This window comes from Typopeltis vanoorti, chromosome 21, assembly GCF_054136105.1.
Source record: "Typopeltis vanoorti isolate ZY-2024b chromosome 21, IOZ_Tvanoo_1.0, whole genome shotgun sequence".
Lineage (NCBI taxonomy): Eukaryota > Metazoa > Arthropoda > Arachnida > Uropygi > Thelyphonidae > Typopeltis > Typopeltis vanoorti.
Genome location: NC_143569.1, coordinates 65,007,590 through 65,032,630, shown reverse-complemented (window position 1 = coordinate 65,032,630; position 25,041 = coordinate 65,007,590). Strand labels below are relative to the sequence as shown.

The window sequence follows — 25,041 nt, the reverse complement described above, 5'->3', positions numbered from 1 at the left end:
GGAGGGCATTGATAGCCAATGAGTCTATACGTATGCAAAAGAAATGATATAGAATTTATGGATCTGTGGTCTCTGATGGAAAGAAGGATTTGTACAATGCAGATGGACTACATCTGAATGGTTTGGGTGTTAGATGTCTGGAGAGCTTTGTTCACCAAGCATGCTGATGGCAAAATCAGGGAAACTTGGGCAATTTGGGTGGAAGCAGGTGAGTTTATGTGAAGGCAAACATGAATCGAGTGAGCGAGTGTGAGAATGATCAAGTGAGGAATTAGTCTCTCAAGCAAAAATATTGAATAGGTTAGTCAATTCAGAAAGTGAAGGTGGGTTGGGAAATAAAGGATGTTGCCATCTTTATATACAAATGCCAGAAGTATCAGGAACAAGAGGGACGAGTTTTTGGCATTGATTAGTGCAACCTCACCAAAAGTTATAGGCATTAATAAGACTTGGCTAACAGCAGATGATGTAGTTACAGGGATTGAATGTGAAGGGTTTAGTATTTTCGAGGAAGATAGGATTGAGGTGGGGAGTACTGTTGATGATAGCAGATGAATTGCAACCAAAAAGAATAGGAGATAGGTGGGCAGGTGGCTGTTTATTTGAAGCAATCTGATGTGAGATTAAGATCAGGCTAACATAGGCTCGGGAATTCCACAGATGATCTGAAAGACATGCATTGCCAAATTAGTACAATGAGTACAGGTTGAGTGATTATTATGGGGGGACTTCAACAATGGAGATATAGACTGAAAGGAAGAAAGATTGCATGGCAGAAAGGAAATAGAATTTATACACCTGCTGAGAGATAATTACTTAAGGCAGCATGTGATTGAGGGGACCAGGGTGGGAGAATATTGGACCTGGTCATAGGATAAGAAGAGTTATCCATAACCAAGTTGACAACATTGCCTCCAGTTGGTGAAAGTGACCGTGCACTCTTGACTTGGGAAATTGTAAAACATGAGGAATATTCTATCAAGAAAAGGGGTATTTGTGGAACTATAATGTCATGTGATTATGACATGCTTAGGAAGAAGCTTAAATGTGTGCCATGGCATAAAACACTGCAGGGTAAAATTATTAGTAGTGAATGGGATATAGTTAAGGGTCATCTAAAGGAAGCAGTATTAAATTGTATACCTCCGGTAAGGAGTGTTAATCGAGTAGGAGTGAGATAGATGAGTAATATCATTAAGCGTGAGCTGCAGAAGAAGAAAATGCTGTGGAAGGTATATAAAGAGAAAGATGACCAGCAAACTCATGAACAGTACAAGGCTCATACAAGAAAGGTGACCAGCATGGCAAGGAAGGCAAAATCAGATTATGAGAAGAATTTAGCCGAGCAGGCTAAAGGAAATACCAAAGAGTTCTTTCATTATGTGGCAAGTAAGGGGAAGAATGACTATGGAAGATTAATCTTAATGAGTGATGATGGTCATGAGGAGAGAGAGAGAGAAGTGGATAAAATAGTTGAGTTATTGAATGACCACTTTGCAAGCATATGTCTTCCTAGTGAGGTTACTGCTTTAACCTATGTGGCAGACACTGTGGGAACAGCAGTGCATGAATTGGAGGTCATTACAATATTTCAAAATCTCAATGTAAACACAGCTATGTTGGTAAAAGTATTAGAAAAAGTGCTAAAGAAGAGAATTCAAGTATGGGTAGATAAAAATGATATTTTATGAGGGTCAACATGGCTTTCGGTCGTGCCTTTAGTAATTTACTTTTTACAGCTTAGTTGGATAAAGGAAATGGCTACATGATGATTTTGCAAAAGTATTTGACAGAAAACCACATTAAACACTGTTATGCAAATTAGAACAAATGGCGATGGATATGACACTGGTTAAGTAGATAAGAGGGTAACTGCTGGACAGGTATCAAAAAGTGGTATATGGAGCAGCAGAATCGAGGCAAAAGCAGATGACTAGTGGTGTGCCATAAGGTTCAGTGCTGAGACCATTGCTGTTTAATTTATACATAAATGATATAGGAAATATTCAGTTGTTTGCTGATGATGCAAAAATTAGGTACAGTAATAGTTAATCAAGGCGATGTGGAGAGTTTACAGGATAATTTAAATAGGCTGTCAGTATGGGCAAAGATAATGGGTGTCAGTTTAATGTTGAGAAATGTAAAGTTATGCGCTTTGGGATAAATAGATTACAAGCCATTTATCATATTAATGGCACTATACTCCAGGAAATAGATGAAGCTAGAGATTTAGGGGTGTGGTAGACAGAGAGTTAAAGTTTAGAGGACATATTGTTAAGGTATCACATAAGATTACGTGACTAGTGAAAAACACATTTACAAGTAGAGATAAGGAAGTTGTAATTCCTCTTTATAAGGCCCTGATAATGCCCACGTCTGGTCCCCTGGGTTTCTTGGGGATGTGGAAGCAGTGGATAGGATTCAGATGTTAGTGGCCTGTGGAATGTGGATTGCAGAAGTTGGTTGATAAGAGAAAAAGAAGGGATACGATAGAAACATTTAAGTTGCTTAAATGATTTTATAGGATAAATGTAGGGGAAATGTTTCAGCATTTGGCTACAGAGACCAGAACAAGGGGTCATTCCTGGAAGTTGTATAAAGGTGTGGTCAGTAGGGGTGTGAGGACTAGATTTTTTGCTTAGAGAGTGATGAATGAATGGAATGGGTTGCCAGAGTCAGTTGAAGTTGAGTGGAATGCCTGGAAGCACGTTGTCATCAAGGCAGTCCTCTTATGGAATCTTCAAACAAAATCCTTTTCTTACTCTACTTTTAGTTGAGCATTACTTTCTCTTCCTTTGTGCCTCTTCTTTCTTTCTTTTCTCTGCAGTACTACTCACCAGACTGGTACAGTCACGAGAGCTTAGACGTTTCTGTAAGCTCTCATGCTTTCACTTCTGTTCTGTAAAGGCATGTTGTTCTGCATAAGTATATTGTCTCTTTACAGCAACTTCCATAGCTCAGTTAGTATTGACCACATCCTTTGGATGGAAAAGCATATGTTTGATTCTCATCCAGGATTCAAACCCCATCCAAGGTCCTTTTAATTAGAGCTTTTCAGCTCAAGGGAAAAGCTCGTATAAAGCCAGTCTCATACAGGGGATGGTAGGGTCATTCCTCCTGGAAACTCTAGCATTTTATGTAGTTTAAGGAAATTAACAATGTATTGGTTAATAAATAAAATTATTTACTTTTTATTCTATATTTTACCAAAGTCCACTCGGCATCATCAGGGATTAATACACTTATATTAGACACATGCACGCAAGCACACTTCAGTAACAAAGATGAAAGAACTGGGGGGGGGAATACAGGAAGACCCAAAGTCCTAAATAAATTATGCCACCTATTGGCTTTAGTTGGGTGTTTTTAGTCATCGGGCTGACTGTCTGCAGATGAGGAGTTTACCATATGAGGGAGGAGTCTGATGCAACCATATTTGTTTAGGTTGGGATAGTTGGTAAGGGCTGCAACTGATTTGAGGAAAAGCCACTTGAATTTGCTTTGCTGGAGTAAAGTGGCTTTTTTTTTTTTTTTCCAACAGATCCTATTGCAGGTATCCTGGGCATGGTCTGCTAATCCGATTCCACACTATGGCCATTCAGAATTAGCAGGCCATATCCTGGATACCTGGCACATGATCCCTGTCTAATAGAAGTGTATTAATCCCTGATGATGCCGATTTGACTTTGGTGAAAAACAGGATGGTATAAGTAAATTATTTTATTTATTAACAAATATGTTGTTAATTTCCTTAAACTATATATGATGCCAAAGAATCAACTCCAGCATCATATATAGTTTAAGCAGAACAGGCAAACTAGCCAGAACACATGCAATTTATATTACACAGGCCTTCCAGCTTTAGTTGTCTTCAGCCAGAATCCAATAAAACAGTAATTGCTCTCATTACAACTGACTTCATTCTCCATGCCTTCCATGCTCTCATTCCTATACTGTTCTCTTTTACTCTTATTCTTATCCTCTATCACTCATATTTTCATGCCTATTCTGTTATGTCTGCTGCTTCACTCTTTCAACACACATCCTGACTTCTGACATTCGCTTTCAAAACAGTTCCTTGAGCTGAACTTATTTCTGGTCACTTAGCTAGGCTAGAAACGTTTTGAATCTAAATCATGCTTATTCTTGATGCTGATCACTATTCAGATAAGTGGCAAAATGCCAAAGAACCAGCAGCACAAGTTTTTGTATTTGTTAGGTGCTAGTTCTAAGTTTGGAAAGGGTAGATATTAGGTGGTCAAAGGCCATGCAACTCACTGAAGTTTAAAGGTACTGTTAATGTTTTTGTTTTATATATTGCTGGTGGCATAAGGAATTAAGTTTTATATTTCCTTTTTTTTTTTTTTTTTTTTTTGTTACTCAATAAAATCCAAAAGCATATTAAAAGAAATTTCTTTCAGTAACAGTAAAAATTTAAATTATGGGATGCAATTTATATGTAGTTCAAATAATTATTTTCTTGTTCATTAAGGTGGCTGTTCAACAAACAATTCTTATCCATTAACAATTGCCTACTTGAAAAGTTTGGCTGCTGCTTGTTTATATACATTTGTAAATAACCACAAGTTAACAAAATACTTCTGAGTTATCGCAACTACTTTTATAATTATTTTTTTCCTACTGCCTAGAATCTTGAATGCCGTGCACATACATTAATGCAGGTCCCAACCTTCATAGATGGCAGGCTGCCAGTATTCGCCTTTCCTTCATCCCTAACATTTTATGCAGATGATCAGTCATCACATAAACAGTTGCTTACTCTTTACAATCCATATGACTTTGCCATTAAATTTAGAGGTAAGTCATATATTTTAACCATCTTGATGCTTTAAAATATACTAAAATACAATGAACTTTAATTCTGTTTTATGGGAATATAAGACACAGAATATGCATTTAGAAGTCAAAGCCCTTGTGAAATAATTAATGTGTATTTACCTAATCTTCAGGATTATTATCAAAGTTTCTAACCCAAAGTATGCTTAGAATTAAAAGTTGACTTCAATGATGTACTATGCTGGTGCACTACATGATCAAATTATCATTAATCTAAAAGCCTATGATTAACACACACATACTGCATTTTCATTCCCAAAAGGAAGGTGGTGGTTCACTCTTTTTACTTCTTGGAAGACATAGGCAGGTGATCACTTCTCAGTATCACTGTAGTTGAGTTCATTCTTGCAGCTTGCTAGTTAGATGAGGTTTTTTCCCTCTATTTTTTTTTTTGATGGGGGGGGGGACTTAATTACCTACATCCAAGTGAGACCAACCCTGGAGTCAGTTGAATAGATGTTGAAACTCTGTTACCAGAACTAGACCTATATTTTCTTCTGCAGACCTAGCATCTTTGCTACTTTCTTTATAAAGTCTCTCTAGAAGAGGAAAGTTTTTGTGAAGAACTTTGGTATTTTGACCAGATTCTGATTGATAAAAATAACATTTCACAAAATGACATTGCTCACATTCATTGTAAACAAATCATAGCTTATCTTCATACAATCGACTCTTACAATAGTAAACTCAGAGACCACAGGAATAGTTTGTTATAGCATATTCACAGTTGGAAGAATGACAGGACATGCGCACTCCTTTCAAAAAAGACCCAGGTCATGATGAGAGAGACCTTAAAATGAAGAATTTTTTTTAAAGTTAGTTAGCTGACTTCATATGGATGTAGCAAATTTTCTCTCCTAGAACTCGGGGTTTTCATTCCCCATACAATAAATTGGCCAGAGAACATACAATTTACAGACAGAAAACCTATTAGTGATGGTGCAGATAGTGAGGTTGTGTAGTGTAGAGTGCCTCAAACAATTAGTTATGACTCCATGGGAGTGTCACATAATCATAATGAATACTCTTTAGAACAGCATTGTGCCTATAGAGATTTTATTATTATTCAGGCCTTCCTGGAATCAAAAGACTCATCGTGGGAGGTCCTTCTTAGGAAACACAGTCTCTCATACCACTCATTGACTGTTCTTGCTCCAACTGCTCTCTCAGGCAATGCATTCCATTGTTCAACCACTCCTCACCCTCTTGCCCACAGCTTCCTTTCATAACTTCCAGGGAGGGCCGCTTGTCATCGCTCCTTCCTGCCATTCCACCAAGCGAAAGAACTCCCCAATGTCTACTCTGTAACTGCCTGTCAACAGATTAAGAATCTCAATTGTATCACCTCTCCTCCTCCTTCTATCCACCAAACTCTGCAGTCCATGTTCTCTGTCGATCCTCATAACTGACATTGTACAATACAGAAACTATTTTTATCTGTCTCTGTACCCTTTCCACAGTTAATTTATCCCCTTCAAATCCAGGGGACCAAATTTTGAGAACAGTAATCTAAGTGTTCTCTGATTAGGACCTTCTACAATGGGATGATTACTCTTATCTCTACAGCTCAGCATCAGCATTGAGTTCTGTGGAACCCCACTTGTAACCTCCTGCTTCCTTGATATTGCCCCACCATACACAACTCACTGATACCTATCAGACAGCCAATCCTGAATTCAGTCAACTAATCCGACATCTAAACCTATCTACTGTAACTTAAATATCAGCGTATCATGTGGCACCCTGTCAAGTCGCTTTGCAAAATCCAAAAAAAAATGTTCCTTAACAAATCCATGTTGACTCTCACAGATAACATTACCCTCATCTGTCCAATGTATATAGTCCCTCACTAATTTTTCCAAGACCTTAACAACTACTGATGACACATAAACTGGCCTATAATTAGACACTTCCAGTCTGCTACCGCCTTTCTGCAACTTCACTATCTTACCTTCCTTGCATTCCTTTGGTACCTTTCTTGCAGTCAGACTTTTATTGAAGAGCCAAATCAACAGAGCTGTCAGTTCTTTAGCACATTCTGTCAAAACCCATGATGAAATACCATCCATTCCCACTGCTTTAATGACATCCAGAGTACTTGGTATTTGGAACACACTCTCCTCTTGCCCTCTAAATCTCGAACTTGCCCTATCCCTCTAGTATTAAAACTTACTCCTCCAGGATGAAATACTCCAGTAAAGTGTTCATTAAACAACTTTACTATGTTCTCTGCATCAGTCACTGTATTCCCATTTTTATCCCACAGTGTTATTCTTCCACAATCATTTCTCCTCCTGCTGACCACCTAGCTAAAAAAAATTCCTTAGGATTCTCTTTGGATCTTAGTGCCAATCTCTTCTCATATTCCAGTTTTGCTTTCCTCGCCATACTAGTCACTCTCCTGGCCTGCATCTTGTATTCTTTGTGTATCTGCCCTCCACACCCTCTCATTATACCTCTTCCATAACCTCTTTGTCACCTGCAGTTCCTCTTTGATATTGATTATCATCCACTTTACACCAAATTGTGTCTGCTTCTTTACTCATGGAATGCAGCTTACTATTGCTGCTAACTAATATTCTTTCACAATTTCCCAAGCACTAATGATATCCTGGCCTTCCAATTCTACTCTCCATGGAACTGCTCCAAGTTTGATAACTAAGACTATTATAATCACCTACCTTTATAATTCTACATACATGCTCTTTTCTTTGATAAACCTGCATGTCTGTTCATCTTCCAAGTCAAAACCACATGGTCACTCTCTCTCCAACTGTTGGGAGAGAAAGAGATGTCATCTCACTTATTATCAGCTCTTCTGACGCTATGACCAAATCCAAAACTCTTGAACCTCTTGTTCCCTCTATTACATATTGCCTAAGACATCTGTCCCTCGAGAATTCCATTCCCTTATTACTACATGCATTTTCCTCTTCCCAGCTTATTCTGCTATAGTTAAAATCTCCCATAACAATTACTTTTCTCGCACTTGCCAAGCTCAATGCCTAAACATCTGCTCCCCACTCTCTGCTCCTTGGCTTGTAGCAACATCCCACAAAATATCCTGTTTTGGCCACTTCTACCTCACACCATATGCTTTCGAAACCATTAGTGTCACTGCCTTCCAAAGCCTCCACTCTTAGATGACATTAGTCATCACTTATCATAAGCAGTACTCCACCATCATGTTTTCCTTTCCTATCCTGCCAAAAAATGCTGTAACCTGCTACTTCAATTCCTCTTATTATATCATCTTCCGTCAACCACTTCTCCAAGATCCCAATAATCTTTGGCCAGGCTGATGCTATCAGCACCACCAATTCATCTCCTTTATTTCTGATAATTCTGGCATTCGTATAAAGCATAAAGATGTCGCTGCCCAATAATCTTTGGCCAGGCTGATGCTATCAGCACCACCAATTCATCTCCTTTATTTCTGATAATTCTGGCATTCGTATAAAGCATAAAGATGTCGCTGCTTTTTTACCTATCATTATCCCATCTAGATCCCACTGAGCTCAGTGTTACCTGATGTCATCGCCTTCCCCCAAGCACCCGTTCTTACAAGGCCACTCCTGCTACCATCCGCCCTGGGATTTCATTTCCCTGCATTGACACACCGACTCATTCAGAAAACAGCAATCTCTCCAGTGACCTTGTCCTTCCTCATTCAAATGCAAGCGGTCTCTCGCATACAGTTCTCTTGTGTACTCAAATTCCCTCCAAGCATCCACATATTCCAGTCCTCTCTTCTGACACATTTTAGCTATTATGCTGTTCAGTATTACTGCTCTTCTGCTCAGCTCAACACTATCGTACCTGGGCAACACACACACACAAACTTTCCTCTGTACGTTTTCTTTTGCACAACCTCAAGCAAGAATCTCAGATCTCTTGCTGCCCGATTTACATTGCTTCTTCAGTCATTCGTGCCCACCATCATGATGATTTCGTCCATCCTTTCACCCCACTTAATTGCCATAGCCACACTTGCTATCGTCCCTCCAGGCAAATACTCCTCTGGCATCCTATCTTGCACACCATGGATCATCAAGTCTCCATACATTACACCTCTTACCAGTCTGTTCCTTGTTTGCTCACTTACATTCTCTCTCTCTCCTCTAACCCTTTCTCTCTGTGTTCCCCTAATTAGCTGCTGTCCTGGCATCACTCTATCCCTGGTTTCAGCACTCTCTCTCATTTTTCTTATTTCCTTGCTCTCTCTGACTGTTTCCATTCTCCCCTCTTCTATCATTCCCATAATTCTCTCTCATTCCCTCTCTCCTACTGTTTCTATTCTCTCTTTTTCTATCATTCCTAAAACTCTCTCTCACTCCTCTGATTTGCCTTGCATTAATCTCTTCCATTCTCCTAATCTCATTTTTCATACTTCTCATTTCATTCACAAGACATTCCATCTCTTCTTTCAGCTCATTTTTCGCTTTCTGCAAATTAGTCACTTTTACTTGCCATTCATTCTCCCAATCAAGACCATCTCCGAAAACTTCACAGTCATTCATTCAAGCCTTCCACACTCCCGACTCTTATTTTCTCATTCGTATTTTGCTCGTCATTCTCCCCTGTCACACGACTCATCTCCCGACATTCATTTCCCTTCCCCTGATGCAACGAGTTTAGTTATTGACATATCTAATTTATTGAATTCCTCCCATTGCTTACATTGTGCACATATACGCACTCCCCCTTCTCTCACCAGCCACATATCCAACTCCTGGGATACATACATGCTGCAAGCACTGCATGCCACAAAGTCCTTTATTATGTTATGTATAGTAGAGTTCTTAAATGGTGAAAGACTTGGTGACACTCCATTTGTTGTTGCGGCTGCAGCCACCATCATTCCTTACTGCCGAGGAACTACTAAACTAAATGCTATATATATATATATATATATAAACACTATATTCAACTATAATAAATAGCAAAAACGTCTCTTCCATTGCAGATGCTGCCGACTGTGACCTCGCCTTCTCGGTAACCCAAAACCACAGATCGGTAACCTAAAGAAGGCTTATGTTACTGAGAAAAAAAATGGCACGATTCGCAAAAGAATTCACATTATACAACATTTAAAAAACAGTTTTCTACCACAGCACAAATCCACCGCCACATGCTTCGTGTTCATGCTTTTTTAAAATTTTCTTACAATGGTTTTTTTCTGTAGTGAGATCTGACTGTATTTATTTGTCCAGAATTGAAGTGATAAATAGCGAAATCCAAAGATGGGAAAGTGGATCCAATTTATCATTTTGCATACATCAACTTCTATGAGTGGCCTTGCAACAGAATGCTTAAAGCATTTACCACACAGAATAGCATTGTTATAATTTATTCTTTACTAAAGCCAAGAATCAAAAGATTCCTGCAGTGAGTAGAATGTTCACTGGAGGTTGATACTTCATCTGTTTCTTGCAACATCTTCTCATGATGTGTGGAATGAACTATCATTTGATATTGTCAGTAAATGTGTTCAAGGACAGGTAGGTATTTAGGCATCTATTAATGACTTAGAAGACTCTTCCTTCAGTGAGTTCTTGGAACCTGAAAAGAGACTGCAGAAATTTATATGATCAAATTGTCTGATATGTATTCTCAAGAAATACACACTGGGTTCTTTGATAGTACTATAACTTCATATCAACAATTTTCCTCAAAAATTAGTTTTGTCTGTCAGGCCTCCCATATTGTCAGAATTTACATTTCGGTGCCAAGGCATTTCTGCTACATTTGAGATTAGCTCTGCTCATACGTTCCAAAATTATTAGTGTCAAGTCCCTTCTTAATATCTTAATTTTTAATGATTTTTGCCATTGATGCCATATGCGCACTTTCCTAATTTTTCTTATAACTCCCAGATCCATTAAAATAAAATGATCTTTTCTATTCGAATATTATTATTATTCAGGCCTCCATGGAGCTAGATGACTCATTGTAGGTGGTCCTTCCTGGGAAACACAGTCTATCATACCACTCCTTGAACTCATTGACCGTTCTTGCTCTCACCACTCTATCAGGCAGTGCATTCCACAGTTCAACCACTTTCCATGCAAAGAAACTACTCCTCATCCTCTTGCTCACAGCTTCCTTTAGACTTCCAGGGGTGGTCCCTTATCATCACTCCTTCCCTCTGTTCCACCAAGCAAAAGCACTCCCTAATGTCAACTCTGTAACTACCTCTCAACAGTTTAAGTCTGGATCATGTCACCTCTCCTTCTTCTATCTATCAAACTCTGCAGTCCACATTCCCTAAGCCAATCCTCATAAATAACATTGTACAGTCCTGAAAACATCTTTGTTATCTGTACTCTTTCTGTATTAATTTATCCCCTTCAAATCTTGGGGACAAATTTGAGAACAACAATCTAAGTGTGGTCTGATTAGGGTCTTATACAGTGGAATGATGACTCTTATCTCTACAGGTCTGTGTCCTTCTCAGTATCGTGGCAATCCTCTAGGTTACCTTCACCTTTGCAATATGCTACCTGAATTTCAGTTTTCTATCAATCATCTCAGATCTCTTGTTTTTACTACTTCCTCCAGTACAGCTCCTCCAGTCGAGTATGCAGCTTCCCATCGATGTATCCCAAACTTCAAGACTTTTCATTTTGCTGCATTAAACCAACACCTCCATAATTTGCCCATCTATCTAGTTTATTCAAATCCTCTTCAGGGCTGCCACATCTGCACTATTACTAATAACCCTTCCTGCTTCACATCATTGATGTAAAGGTTAAACAATACAGGTCTCAGTACTGAGCTCTGTGGGACCCCACTTGTAACCTTCTGCCTCCTTGATATTGTCCCACCATACACAACTCTGATATTAATCAGACAGCCAATCCTGAATCCAGTTGACGAACCTGACATCTAAATGCTGCAACTTAAATATCAGCTCATCATTTTGGCACCCTGTCAAATGCCTTTGCAAAATTCAAAAAAAGGTAGCGTATGTCTTTCCTTCATCAACTGCTCTTTTCACTTTATTATGAAAGGCTATATTACTAAAGCAAGAGTGTCCCTTAACAAATCCATGTTGATTCTCGCAGATAACATTACCCTCATCTGTCCAATGCTGTATATAGTCCCTCACTAATTTTTCCAAGACCTTAACAACTACTGATGACACATAAACTGGCCTATAATTAGACACTTCCAGTCTGCTACCGCCTTTATGCAACTTCACTATCTTACCTTCCTTGCATTCCTTTGGTACCTTTCCCGCAGTCAGGCTTTTATTGAAGAGCCAAGTCAACAGAGCTCTCAGTTCTTTAGCACATTCTGTCAAAACCCATGATGAAATACCATCCATTCCCACTGCTTTAATGACATCCAGAGTACTTGGTATTTGGAACACACTCTCCTCTTGCCCTCTAAATCTCGAACTTGCCCTGTCCCTCTAGTATTAAAACTTACTCCTCCAGGATGAAATACTCCAATAAAGTGTTCATTAAACAACTTTACTATGTTCTCTGCATCAGTCACTGTATTCCCATTTGTATCCCACAGTGTCATTCTTCCACAATCATTTCTCCTCCTGCTGACCACCTAGCTAAAAAATTCCTTAGGATTTTCTTTGGATCTTAGTGCCAATCTCTTCTCATATTCCAGTTTTGCTTTCCTCACCATACTAGTCACTCTCCTGGCCTGCATCTTGTATTCTTCGTGTATCTGCCCTCCACCCCTCTCATTATATCTCTTCCATAACCTCTTTTTCAACAGCAGTCTCTATATTCATTATCATTCACTTTACACCAAATTGTGCCTGCTTCTTCACTCATGGAATACAGCTTACTATTGCTGTTAACAAATGTTCCTTCACACTTTTCCAAGCACTAATGATATTCTGACCTTCCAATTCCACCCTCCATGGAACTGCCCCAAGTTGATATCTAAGACTATTATTCTAGTAGCAAGGCTTATATGTTGGTCATACATAACTGGTAATTAGTTTACGGAATTAACAACGCATATAAAGTATATTAATTAAAGGTAACTTTAATAAATAACTTCTGTATTTCGGAAACGTCACGTTGCCATCTTCATGAACATAAAGATATGGTATGTGCACGCAGGCACTAACAAAAGCAAATGAGGAAGAAAGCGAGAAACTAATACTGTTCCTAAAGTCCTAATGGTGCCCTCTGGTGGGCTAATTTGGTTGACTTGGCAGTTGGGCTGAAGTTCTCAAAATGTAAGTCTCCCAAATTTGGGGTAGTTTCATGCACTCAAATTTGTTGAGGTTAGGAATATTTTTTAGAGCTGCTAAAGATTCCTTGAACAATATTTCGTATTTAAACTTGCTGCAGTGTATTATTTTTGTTTTCTTCCAACGAATTCAGTGGTGGGTATCTAAGGCATGGTCTGCCAGCCCAGAGCGGCTGCAGGTGAAACCGGATGTAGTCTTTGTGTTCTGAAATCCTGATATTTGTTGTTCTGCCTGTTTGGCCAAAGTAGGACAATTTGCAGCTGCAAGGGACCTGGTATACACCAGGTAGGTCTAGGGGAAGTGGTTGGTCTTTGGTAGAGCGGATAAGGGATGCCAACTTTTTATATGGTCTGTAACAAGAAGTAAGGTCATATTTTTTGAGGATATTATTTTCTCAGAAGTGCCCTGGATGTAGGGGATGGTGATAGATTTGGTGTAATCTTTATTGTGGAGGGGGGGTTGTGGTATACTGGTTTGAGTTTTTTTGGGGGTTATAGCCATTGGCTAAAAGTGTTGTGGATGTGGTTTGGTTCAGTAGTTAGGGCCTTGTCATCTGAGCAGATTAATTTTGTCCTGTTATATAGTGCTTTTATAACCCCATATTGTTGTGAGGGGGGGGGGGATTGCTGGTGAATGTATCTGCCAGTATGGGTGGATTTTCTGTAAACAGAGAAAACCAAAGATCCATCAAGCTGGAGGGTGATTAAAGTGTCTAGGAAGGGGAGGGTGTTGTTTTCCTCTTTTTCTAAGGTGAACTGGACTCTGGGGTGTTGGTTGTTTAAGTGTGTTAGGAAGGAATGGAGTGAGTCTGAACCATGTGGCCAAATAGCGAAACATCATCCACGTAACGAAGCCAAATAGTGGGTTTTTGTGGGGCGGAGTTTAAGGCTTTCTCTTCAAAGGTCTCCATAAAGAAATTGGCCAAGGGTGGGGAAAGTGGTGAACCCATGGCTGTCCCCTCTATCTATTTGTAGAACTTTCCTTGCCAAACGAAATAGCCTGAGTTCATTGTGAACTGAAATAGGGCTGAGATTTCAGGAGGAGTTTTTTTTTTTATGTGTAATGGTGTGTTGCCAGCATAGTGTGTGAGCGTTTTGGCTAATTTATATGTGGGGGAATCAATGCCATCCACTATGGGAAGTAATGGCACATTTTGTTTATGTATTTTTGGGAGTCCATATAATCGGGGGGGGGGGGAGTCTCGAGTTGTAAGGTTTTAGTTTGTTGGTGACTTCCACAGGCCAAGAAGTGACTTTCTTAAGGAGTCTAAGGAGCCGAAATATAGAAGTTATTTATTAAAGTTACCTTTAATTAATATACTTTATATGCGTTGTTAATTCTGTAAACTAATTACCAGTTAAGACTATTATAATCACTTGCCTTATAATTCTACATATGTTCTCTTTTCTTTGATACTCCTGCATGTCTATTCATCTTCCAAGTCAAAACCCAAAAGGTGTTGAAAGATATCATCTCACTTATTATCAGCTCTTCTGATACTGTAACCAAATCCAAAACTCTTGAACCTGTTGTTCCCACTATTACATGTTGCCTAAGACATCTGTCCCTCAAGAATTCCAGAAATTTCATTCCCTAATTATACATGCATTTTCCTCTTCCCAGCTTATACTGCTGTAGTTAAAATCTCCCATAACAATTATTCTTCTTGCACTTGCCAAGCTCAACTGCCTAAGCATCTCCTGCTCCCCACCCTCTGTGCTCCTCAACTTGTAGCAATATTCCGTCTTGGCCACTTCTACCTCACCATATGCTTTCAAAACCATTAGTGTCATTTCCTTCCAAAGCCTCCACTCTTAGAGGATATAAGTCATCAATCATCATAAGCAATACGGCACCACTACGTTTTCCCTTCCTATCCTGCCAAAAAATGCTGTACACTCCTACCTCTATTCCTGTTATTATATCTTCTTCCGTCAATCCCAATAATCTTTGGCCAGGCTGATGCTATCAGCGCTACCAATTCATCTCCTTTATTCCGGATTTTTCTGGCATTAGTATAAAACATAAAAATGTCACTGTTTCTATGTCTATCATTTTCCCCCTCCAGACTCCATTGGACTCAGCGTTACCTGATGTCATTCCCCCTTCCCCCAAGCAACTTGTTGCCTTGTATATGGGTAATATGGGTGTTTAGTGTTTTGACTAATATCTCTCTTATTTCAAATAAATTATTCAATTGAACCTGCAAAAAATTATGTAAGTATTATAAATAACATAGATATTGGATTATTTAAATTAAGGGGATATTAAATCCCACATTGTTTTAAAACCAAATAAGAAACTCAAAGATTGGAATCGGAGAGTTTCATGGCGAGTATAGTAAACTATAAAAGTATTGGCGATTACTAGCGTGAGCTAATGCAAGTAGTCCTAGTACGTAATACAATCTCGGGCAACTCGCAGCAAAGGAGGTAAAGTTCGGATCGCTATTCTTGGTATTTTCCATAATGTAAAAACACATTTCCTAGGAAATGTATGCTGTTATTACATTATGGTACCTTTTGGTATGTATTTGGTCTAGCTACTTGCTGATGAAGCCTCAAAAAAGGTTGAAACCGGTCTGGGTGGTGACCTCCTACCATAATGTAATAACAGCATACATTTCCTAGGAAATGTGTTTTTACATTATGGAAAATACCAAGAATAGCGATCCGAACTTTACCACCTTTGCTGCGAGTTGCCCAAGATTGTACTACGTACTAGGACTACTTGCATTAGCTCACGCTAGTAATCTCCGATACTTTTATAGTTTACTATATTCGGCATGAAACTCTCTGATTCCAATCTTTGAGTTTGTTATTCGGTTTTAAAACAATGTGGGATTTAATATCCCCTTAATTTAAATAATGTTTATATTGCTGAAATGAAGCCTATTGGCTGTTTATATTTAAGTAACTTAATGGTTCCACCTTTTTGACAACTCGTATAGCAGAGTATATAAGTTCTTTCGCTATACCCTTTGGTATCTATTTGGTCTAGCTACTCACTGACGAAGCCTCAAAAAAGGCTGAAACCGGTCTGGGTGGTGACCTCCTACCATAATGTAATAACAGCATACATTTCCTAGGAAATGTGTTTTTACATTATGGAAAATACCAAGAATAGCGATCCAAACTTTACCACCTTTGCTGCGAGTTGCCCGAGATTGTACTACGTACTAGGACTACTTGCATTAGCTCACGCTAGTAATCGCCGATACTTTTATAGTTTACTATATTCGCCATGAAACTTTCTGATTCCGATCTTTGAGTTTCTTATTCGGTTTTAAAACAATGTGGGATTTAATATCCCCTTAATTTAAATAATATTTATATCGCCAAAATGAAGCCTATTGGCTCTTTATATTTAAGTATAGATATTGGATTTAACGTAGATAAAAAAAAAAAAAAACGTTTTTTGTGTACGTGTTGTTCCTATTAATAGCAAAATAAATTATGTAAGGGGCATCATATAATTAGAATGCTGTTGCATTTTCCATTAATACAAATTTTAAAAATTAAAAAAGAACTTATCAAATGTTTGCAGAAAAGGCATACTGGTGGTTGGTATATTCTGAAAATAATTAACGCCGAATACTAAAGCCAAATTATTAGATCTAATCTAAAATAAGCTTAGGTTTAAAAAAATAATAAGTGACTAAATGGCAGTCTTGTTGGCTTAGTGTTTAACTTTTCCTTTCTGCAACACATGTTTGTGTTCGTCTTTAGATGTAAGAATACTGCCCCACTTATTTGAAGTGCTTGAAAAAGTTCAGTGTTTGGCGTCCAGACTATATAATAAAAAAAAACCCAATAAGTGAAAATTAATATAAAATAACTCTTAGCCTACACATGGTACCAATTGTATTACAGGTTTACAAACCTTTCATCAGTGGGAGGTGCATAAAATAAATAAAGGAGGTTGATAATTTGTGGAAAATCTAAACTGAAAATTTATAAACAACTAGCTATATACTTAGGAGATAAAACAACTTGGAGGTTTTTTTAACAAAATCTGTTTCAACTTGCAAATAAATTGCTTTTTAAAAGTTAATGGGGAAAAAAGCAACTTGAAGTATTTGCTCAGCTTTTTGCAGAAAAGACTGAAAAGACTCATGGGTGACCAACCAGTCAGGTTATATCATCTGTTCATTGGACATCCACAGATGCCATATGGTCATTCTGATGCTTGATGTACCACACCAGTCCTCACCATGATGATCAGTCTCATACACACACAATCTCATTACTGGCGGTCTACTTTTCCCCCTGGAACTTTACCTTCTGTTATGTTCTGAGAAGTCCTTCCATATTTTCAATGTGTCCAAAGTATTTTAACTTTCTTCTGTCAATATCCTTAAGAAGCCTTAAAGTTCTACTGATCTTTTCTAACACCCATTCATTTGTATGCCTTTCAGTATATGATATCCTCAAGAGCCTTCTCTAACACCATATACCCAAAGCATCTATTCTTTTCATATCTGACTTCTTTAGATTTCACGTCTCACATCCATATGTCACTGTTGGAAAAAAAAGCTGCATTCAAAATCCTGGACTTTGTTCCTGTGGTGATAGATGCATCCTTCCAGAATTTAGACAAGTCGATGACTGTTGTTTTAGCTATTCCTAAGCTTCTTCTGATGTCTTCTGAACAGCAATTCTTCACATTAATAATGGATTCCAGGTACTCTAACTTGCTGATTTCTTCAATTCTTTCTCCATTAAGGTATTTCTCAGGAGTTTCCTTGTCTACATCTGTTTTGAAAACCATAATCTTTGTCTTGCTAAGATTGAGCTGAAGTCTTCTGTTATTACTGATCATGTTAACTTCGTCAAGATTATAACATCCTGTGTATAAAATTTTGTTTCATTAAATGTGATTGGATTTCACTGATTTGTGCTTTTTTTCTATTTGTGTTACTTGTTTTCATGGTAGCATGTGCAGACTTTTCTGAAGTATTATATTGATAATAACAGGATTATTTATCTGACGACTTCAAGAAGGCAGTATAATGTTCTGATAATCAAAAGGTTTGATTAATTGATCATATTGAAGACAGACCAAAGAACTGTAATTGGCAAAGCCTTGTGAACAGGGGAGAAGAGCGGGAATACGATTGAGACCTTTTAACTTGGTAAAGGGTTGTTAATGTGGATGAAATATTTCATCGAATTTGAGAAGGGAATAGAATAAAGTGGACATTCCTAGAAGCTGTATAAGGAGGATGTGAGCAGTAGTATAAAGACCAGATTCTTTGCATGGAGAGTGGTTGATAAGTGGAATGCATTTCCTGACATTATGGTGGATGCAGATACACTGAGTTTATATTATGGTCTTTGTGTATAACAGTGTGTACCTCTCACAGTTAGTCTGACTCCATTGAGGCCTGGTGTTAATGATAATAATTGAAGTATAATTATATGATGCTGTATCAAAAAATCATTTGACATGCAGAGGGTCACTTAATTGAAGAATCACTGTTTTGGATGGTCAAATTATTATTATAAACATGTCGGCAAGGTGTCAGAAGACTCATTGCAAGAGATCCATTATTCACACATTGCCTATCATACTTCTCCTTAAACTCAGTTGCTGAAATATCTTAACCACCACTCTTGAAAAGCTGATTGGCCTGTAATTTATTGCTTCTGTCTTGGAGCTCCCTTTATCAGTGGGACTATTTGTCCTCTTTCTACTCCAATTGCTCCTTCCTAGTACTGAGGCTTAAATTAAACAGCTTGGCCAGAGGAACTGATAAATTCCCTTGCAGCATACATTAGATGGCCAATATGCCATCTAATCCCATGGCTGTATTCACATTGAGGTTCTTTAATATGTTAAGCACTTCCATTTCTTCAACTTCTATTCATCGATTGATCCATCAATCAATGTAACATTTTGCATAAATGGTAGATTACTGTATACAGTACTGTACTAGTTTATGCAAAGGTTTAATTGACTTCAATATGCTGGCTTAGTTGGCTGAGTGGTTAACAAACCTCTTCTTAACCAGTAGGCTGCAGGTTTGAATCTTGCAATAGGTATTGATGCTTAGGAACATCTTTAGGTAAGAGATGAGTTTCATCATCCAGTGTAAGACCATTGCCTTGCTTACTGAATGCCTGATGTGGCTTAAAAAAGTTCCTTGTTTGGTATCTAAAGGAGGGCTTTCAGATATTATCCTTGGTCCTCCATTTAGTTACTCATCATGGAAGGTCCCTTTTGTAATACACACAGCTCATCATACTGTGCCTTCATGTTTTTTTGCAGACACCATACTCTCAGGCAATGCATTTCAATCATTACTCTCCATACAAAAATCCTGTTTTTCACTCGCACACCTTCTTTATATAGATTCCAGGTATTATCTCTTCTCCTCTCATTTCCTGCCATTTTATTAAAACCTCTTTAATGTTAATTAATCTGATAAGAACCCCTTACCAACTTATACCTCTATCACTTTCTCATGGAAAGGCTTAGACGTTGGTTATATATTCTTACTAAATAGTTTAAGGAAATTACAATGTACAATAGAATATGTTAAAATAAATTTAATACGCTTCCAATATTTTGGCAATGTCATGTTGCCATTATCACAGGAACTTAAATGCAAGACACGTGCATGCAAGCACAACACACAGTAAATGAGGTACGAAGCAGGAAGCTATTCTTTCTACTAAAAGTCCTGATGGTGTGCCTCCCTAGCAAGCAATGTTGGTATTCTTGGCCGATTGGGCTGAAGGTCTTCTGATGTAGGTTTCTCAAATTTTGGGGCAGTCTCATGCACCCTGGTTCGTTCCTCATTTACTGTGTGTTGTGCTTGCGTGCACGTGTCTTGTATTTAAGTTCCTGTGATAATGGCAATGTGACGTTGCCAAAATATTGGAAGTGTATTAAAATTTATTTTAACGTATATTCTGTTGTACATTGTAATTTCCTTAAGCTATTTAGTAAGAACCTCTATCATATTAATCCTCCTCAAGCAGACTCTAAATCACATCTTCTCAGCATTTCTTCATACTCAACATTCCAGACACAATCTTAGTTGATCGACTCTGAACCTTTTCCAATACTTCTTCATCCTTTTTTGAAAACCAGGTGACCAAATTTGTGAAGTAGTTGATATGTGGCCTAATCAGGGTATAGTAGAACCAGAATCTCCTTGGAAAGTGTAAGGACTGAAATGAGAAAGGCAAAGATGGACTGCTGAATATTCAGGTGGTGAGGACCTCTTAAAGCAGGTGGAGCAGATGCAGGCTCACAGAGTCGTTGTGAGGTTCATGGACCAGATTGCTCGGATTATGAGGATGACACAACAGATTACAGTGTAATGAGGTGGATGTCAGTGTGTGTAAAAGTCAAGTTAGGGTTGTATTGTATAAGATTTTGATCGGGCCACATATTGATTATTGTATGCAGATTTGGTCACCTAGTATTGATGAGGTTAATTTTGAAAGGATTCATAAAAGAGTGACTAAAAGTGTTATCTGGTTTTTGGAATATTAGATATGAGAATAGATGGAGGGAATTCTAATTTCAAAACTTGGCAGGCAGGGCAGAGTATACAGTATTTGTTAAGGCAGAAGAGATTTTTCTTAGAATGTAGGGAGATGGGGAATAGAACAAGAAGTTATTCCTGGAGGTTGTTATAAGCAGAATGTGTGCAGTGGAACGTAAAGCAGTTTTTTGCATGGAGATTAGTTGGTAAGCAGTGTGAGGAAACCTTCTGCAGTCTTGAACAGAGATTTGATGATGACTTTATATGGAATAGGATCTCTCATGGATGAGTTAAGCAGTTCCATGGAAACCTGGTGGTAATAATAAATGCAGGTTCATACATTTAAGATTTGGATATAAAGAAATTTACTAGATCTTCTAACTTAAATGTTTACTACTATCCATACTTTAAGAGCCTCCATAGCTCAATCAGTATAGACGAAGCCCTTTGGTTGGAAAGACCTAGGTTCGATTCCTGTCAGTGATGAACCGTTGTCTGGTCTCTTTTGACAAAAGGTGAGTTAGCCAGTCTCTTACGCAGACGGAGGATTTTTCTCCTCAAAACAAACTGGCCAGTAGAACATACACAATTTACAGACAAGAATACTTAGAAGAATAGGAGTAACCACCTTATCTTCGTATTACAGTTAGGAAATCCAAGGATACTTGGAAGGCTGTGAGCACGTAAGTGCCTGTTAAAGCCACTAATGGATGGATCTATACTTTAACCTGTTTTCTGTTGCATTTAACATCTTTAAGAAGTTTTATTTTTATTTATTTTTCTATTGGTTCTCTTATATACAAATAGTCATCAGCCAGTCAAGTTTCATTGAAAATTATGCTCTGTTTGAATATTTTTATATGGTAAATGAATAATATACTGAACTAGAAATTTTGAACTATTTTTAATTTTTCTCAGTATTTAATGCACTTTATTTCAGTGTTATGCACTGCACCAAGAAAATATACTGTTGTAGATCCAGAGGGAGTTGTAAAAGCTCGATGTTGTATAGACATGTAAGTATATTTATATCATCTCACTTCATCTTTATTATATTTCAAAGTCAAAAAATAATTCTTAATATGGGAAAAATTTTCACTTCTCATCAAAAATCGATTATAACTACTGCAATAACTTTTGCTGGCCTGGTTAACTGAGTTAGTTTATCCACTCTCTAACCAGTAGGGTGTTAATTCAGATCACCATGAGCATGAATGCTTTGTAAATATCTTCATTTATTCATCTGTATAAACTTTTATATTCTACTGGCATCTGCCCAACAGAATGGAAGCAAGCCCTCATGTGTACCGACAAAGAAAAGAGACAACAGTCAGCCATCTATTGCTCATTGCTCTAACCTCAGTACTTTCAAAAGTGATGCAGAAGGTTATCAACAACCAACTTCTTTTGTTAACTGGAGACTCGTAAGTTAATTAGCAATCACCAATATAGATTCTGCCATTCTCATTCTACAGCTGACCTCCAAGCTAATCTCACCCCACCTTTGGACTCAGCCCTTGGAAAGATTTGGAGAAACTCATTATTGCTCTCAATATTTCTAAGACACCTGATCGTGTCTGTCACTAAGGCCTCCTGAAAAAGCTTCCATGTTGTGGCCTCTCTTCTACACTGTGATTGGATTGCAAGCTTCCTAACTGGTTATTCATTGTATCATAGTGATATCGTCATCTTATCAGATTTCCCCATCAATGCTGGAATGTCTCATGGTTCTATGCTCTCACCCACACTCTTCCTCCTTTATTTATATTATTATTAGACACCTCCAGGGAGTCCAAGGACTCATTGAGGGAGGGTACCTGTTATACAACTCTGTCTCCACCATTCAATCACCAACGCCATCTACCTCCGACTACCATCAGCACTGGTATTTCCACAGACAATCACAAGCATCCATGCCCACAGTTGGATTCGAACCTGCAGCCTTTTGGCTGGAGAGCGGATACGCTATCCACTCGGCCAACCAGGCTGGTGTCAGTGACCATCTTTTTCTGACTTCAAATCCTATTCACAGATTTGTAATGACAATGCCCTTCATTCTTCTTCCTCATTAGATAAACCCTGAAGTACCATAATATTAATGCTTCAAGATCTTCTATGACCAGTGACTTCAACACTGCCTTCTCAACATCTTGAAATAGAAGTGAAGAAGTTAGTAAATTTCAATGCCAAAAAAACTTAAGCCTGCCTTATTACTTGCAAGAAAAATCCTACCTTTCCTCTCATTTTTCATAATATTCCAGTTTCCTTTCAAGATCAACTTTCACTTCTTGGATTGACTGTCACATTCAGTTTATCCTGGCACAAAAACATTACTTACTCAGAACTCCTTACCCTTTGAAAAGCTTGGTGTTCTTTTCCATTCTAAACATTACTTCTCTTCCAAACTCCTAACACTAATCTCAGATCCATCCAATTTTGGAGTACTGTTCCCACATTTGAGTTGGAGCATCAAAGACCTCTTTAAAAATTCTTAATGATATTCAGAAGTGGACAATCTGCTTAACAAATAACTTCCATCACTTTATCAGATGCTCTGTTTCAGTGCTGTGCCTTTTTTCTATAGGTATCTTTTCATGGACATTAGTCCTCTGAATTAGGTACTACCATTTCTCCACCTTCTTCTAACCATAGAACTAGACAAGCTGCTGGCCAACACCCATATGCTATCCAACTTCAAACATACCAAAAACTAACTTCTTATCAGATTCCTTCATTGCATCCCTCTATTTTTTCTACAATCTTCCTCATACTCTTTTTCCTACTGAGTATAACCTCTCACTCTTTAAGAAACATATCAACAGGCTAGATTTTCTTCTTAATCACTTGTCCACACGACACTGTAGTGTTACAGATCTTGTGACATTTCATGTGGGATCAACATAAAAGAAAAAAGTGTGAATTACATTCTCTTGTGAGACCACCACCTAGCTTGGAGTATTGAAGTGGCTTGAAAAAAAAAATTCCATGTTTTGAATCTTGATCAGGTTCAGAATTATTATACAGTATCTCTATGGAGTCTGGAGACTAATCTTGGAAGACCCACATTAATGTTTGCACACAGAAAACCTACCATACCACTCCTTAAACTTATTTATTGTTGGGGCACTCATGACTAATTCTGGCAATCCGTTCCACTTGTTCACCACTCCAGACAAAAGATCTAGTTTGCAAACTCTTACACAACTTCCATGTATGACCACTATTTCTCTGACAATTTGTCATATATTGAAAATTTTCCTTTTATTAATTGTTTTATAAAATGTTAATTTTATAAAACCTTTTTAATATCTTAAGTTTCTATCGTCTCGTCTCCTCTTTTTTTGCTTATCAATAAATCCCAGACACCCTCAATCTATCCTCATGGAAAGTGTTCCACAGACCTATCACCAACTTGGTCACTTGTCTCTGAATCTTCTCTATCACCTCCGATTCTCTAAGAAACACAGATGACCAAATCTGCACATAGTAGTCAAGATGGGACCGAATCTTAGCTTTATAAAGAGGGATAATAACCTCCCTATCTTCACTTGTTAGCGTGTTTTGCAATATGCCCTCTGAACATAACTCACTGTCCACCATTATCTCAAAGTCCCTAGCCTCATCGATTTCCTGTAATCTAGTACCATCAATGTGATGCATCCTTTTCAACTGGAAGTGCATAAACTTATATTTTGCAACATCAGCAGCAAACAACTGAATCTCTACTCTTAAATCTTTCCCTATATCATTGATATACACATTAAAGAGTGGCTCTAGTACAGAACCTTGAGGTACTCTGTGAGTCACAATCATTCTCCTAGATTCCTCTCCACCATATACTACTCTCTGGTGTCTGTCTGTCAGGCATTGCCTTATCCATGCTACTAGCTTCATATTCAGTCCTATTTGCTTCAACTTTTGTAATATTTTTCCATGTTCAATTCTGACAGATGCCTTTGTAAAGTACTGCAGTATCATGGTGTAACCATTTCCTTTATCCAATTCTTCTGTTATTTTATTATAAAATGTGAATTTTATTACTAAGACGGGACCTACCCTTTACAAAACTGTGCTTTCAACTATAGAGTAATGCATCCCTATCCACCCAATGTTGGTGGATAGAGATGCATATAAAATTTTAAAGATCCAATAAAATTTTACCTTTTAACTTTTCCAATACTTTAACAACTACTACTGATATATTAATTGGTTAGTGGTTGGCTTCTTCTATCTTGGAGCTACCTTTATGCAATGGAACTCTCTTACCCTTTTTCCACTCCCTTGGAACACTGCCAGAGCTGAGACTTGGATTCAAGAACTTCATCAGAGGCAGTGCCAATTCTTTTGCACATTCAACTAGTACAAGGGCTGACATGCCATCCAGTCCCATTGCTGTAGTCACATTGATATTTTTCAATAAGCTGAACACCACCTGTTCATCTACCTCAATTTTGACATG

General features: G+C 38.0%; 1 protein-coding gene across 1 annotated transcript in view; it reads left to right on the top strand.

Annotated features, from left to right (window-relative positions):
• LOC150094926 (motile sperm domain-containing protein 1-like) overlaps positions 1 to 25,041 on the top strand; it is a 94,621-nt gene that overhangs the window by 14,313 nt on the left and 55,267 nt on the right. Inside the window, exons 2-3 of the mRNA XM_090411101.1 lie at positions 4,650 to 4,818; positions 21,523 to 21,598. Coding sequence (XP_090267227.1) covers positions 4,677 to 4,818; positions 21,523 to 21,598 — 218 coding nt within the window. The 5' untranslated portion in view covers positions 4,650 to 4,676. The remainder of the gene's footprint in view (positions 1 to 4,649; positions 4,819 to 21,522; positions 21,599 to 25,041) is intronic.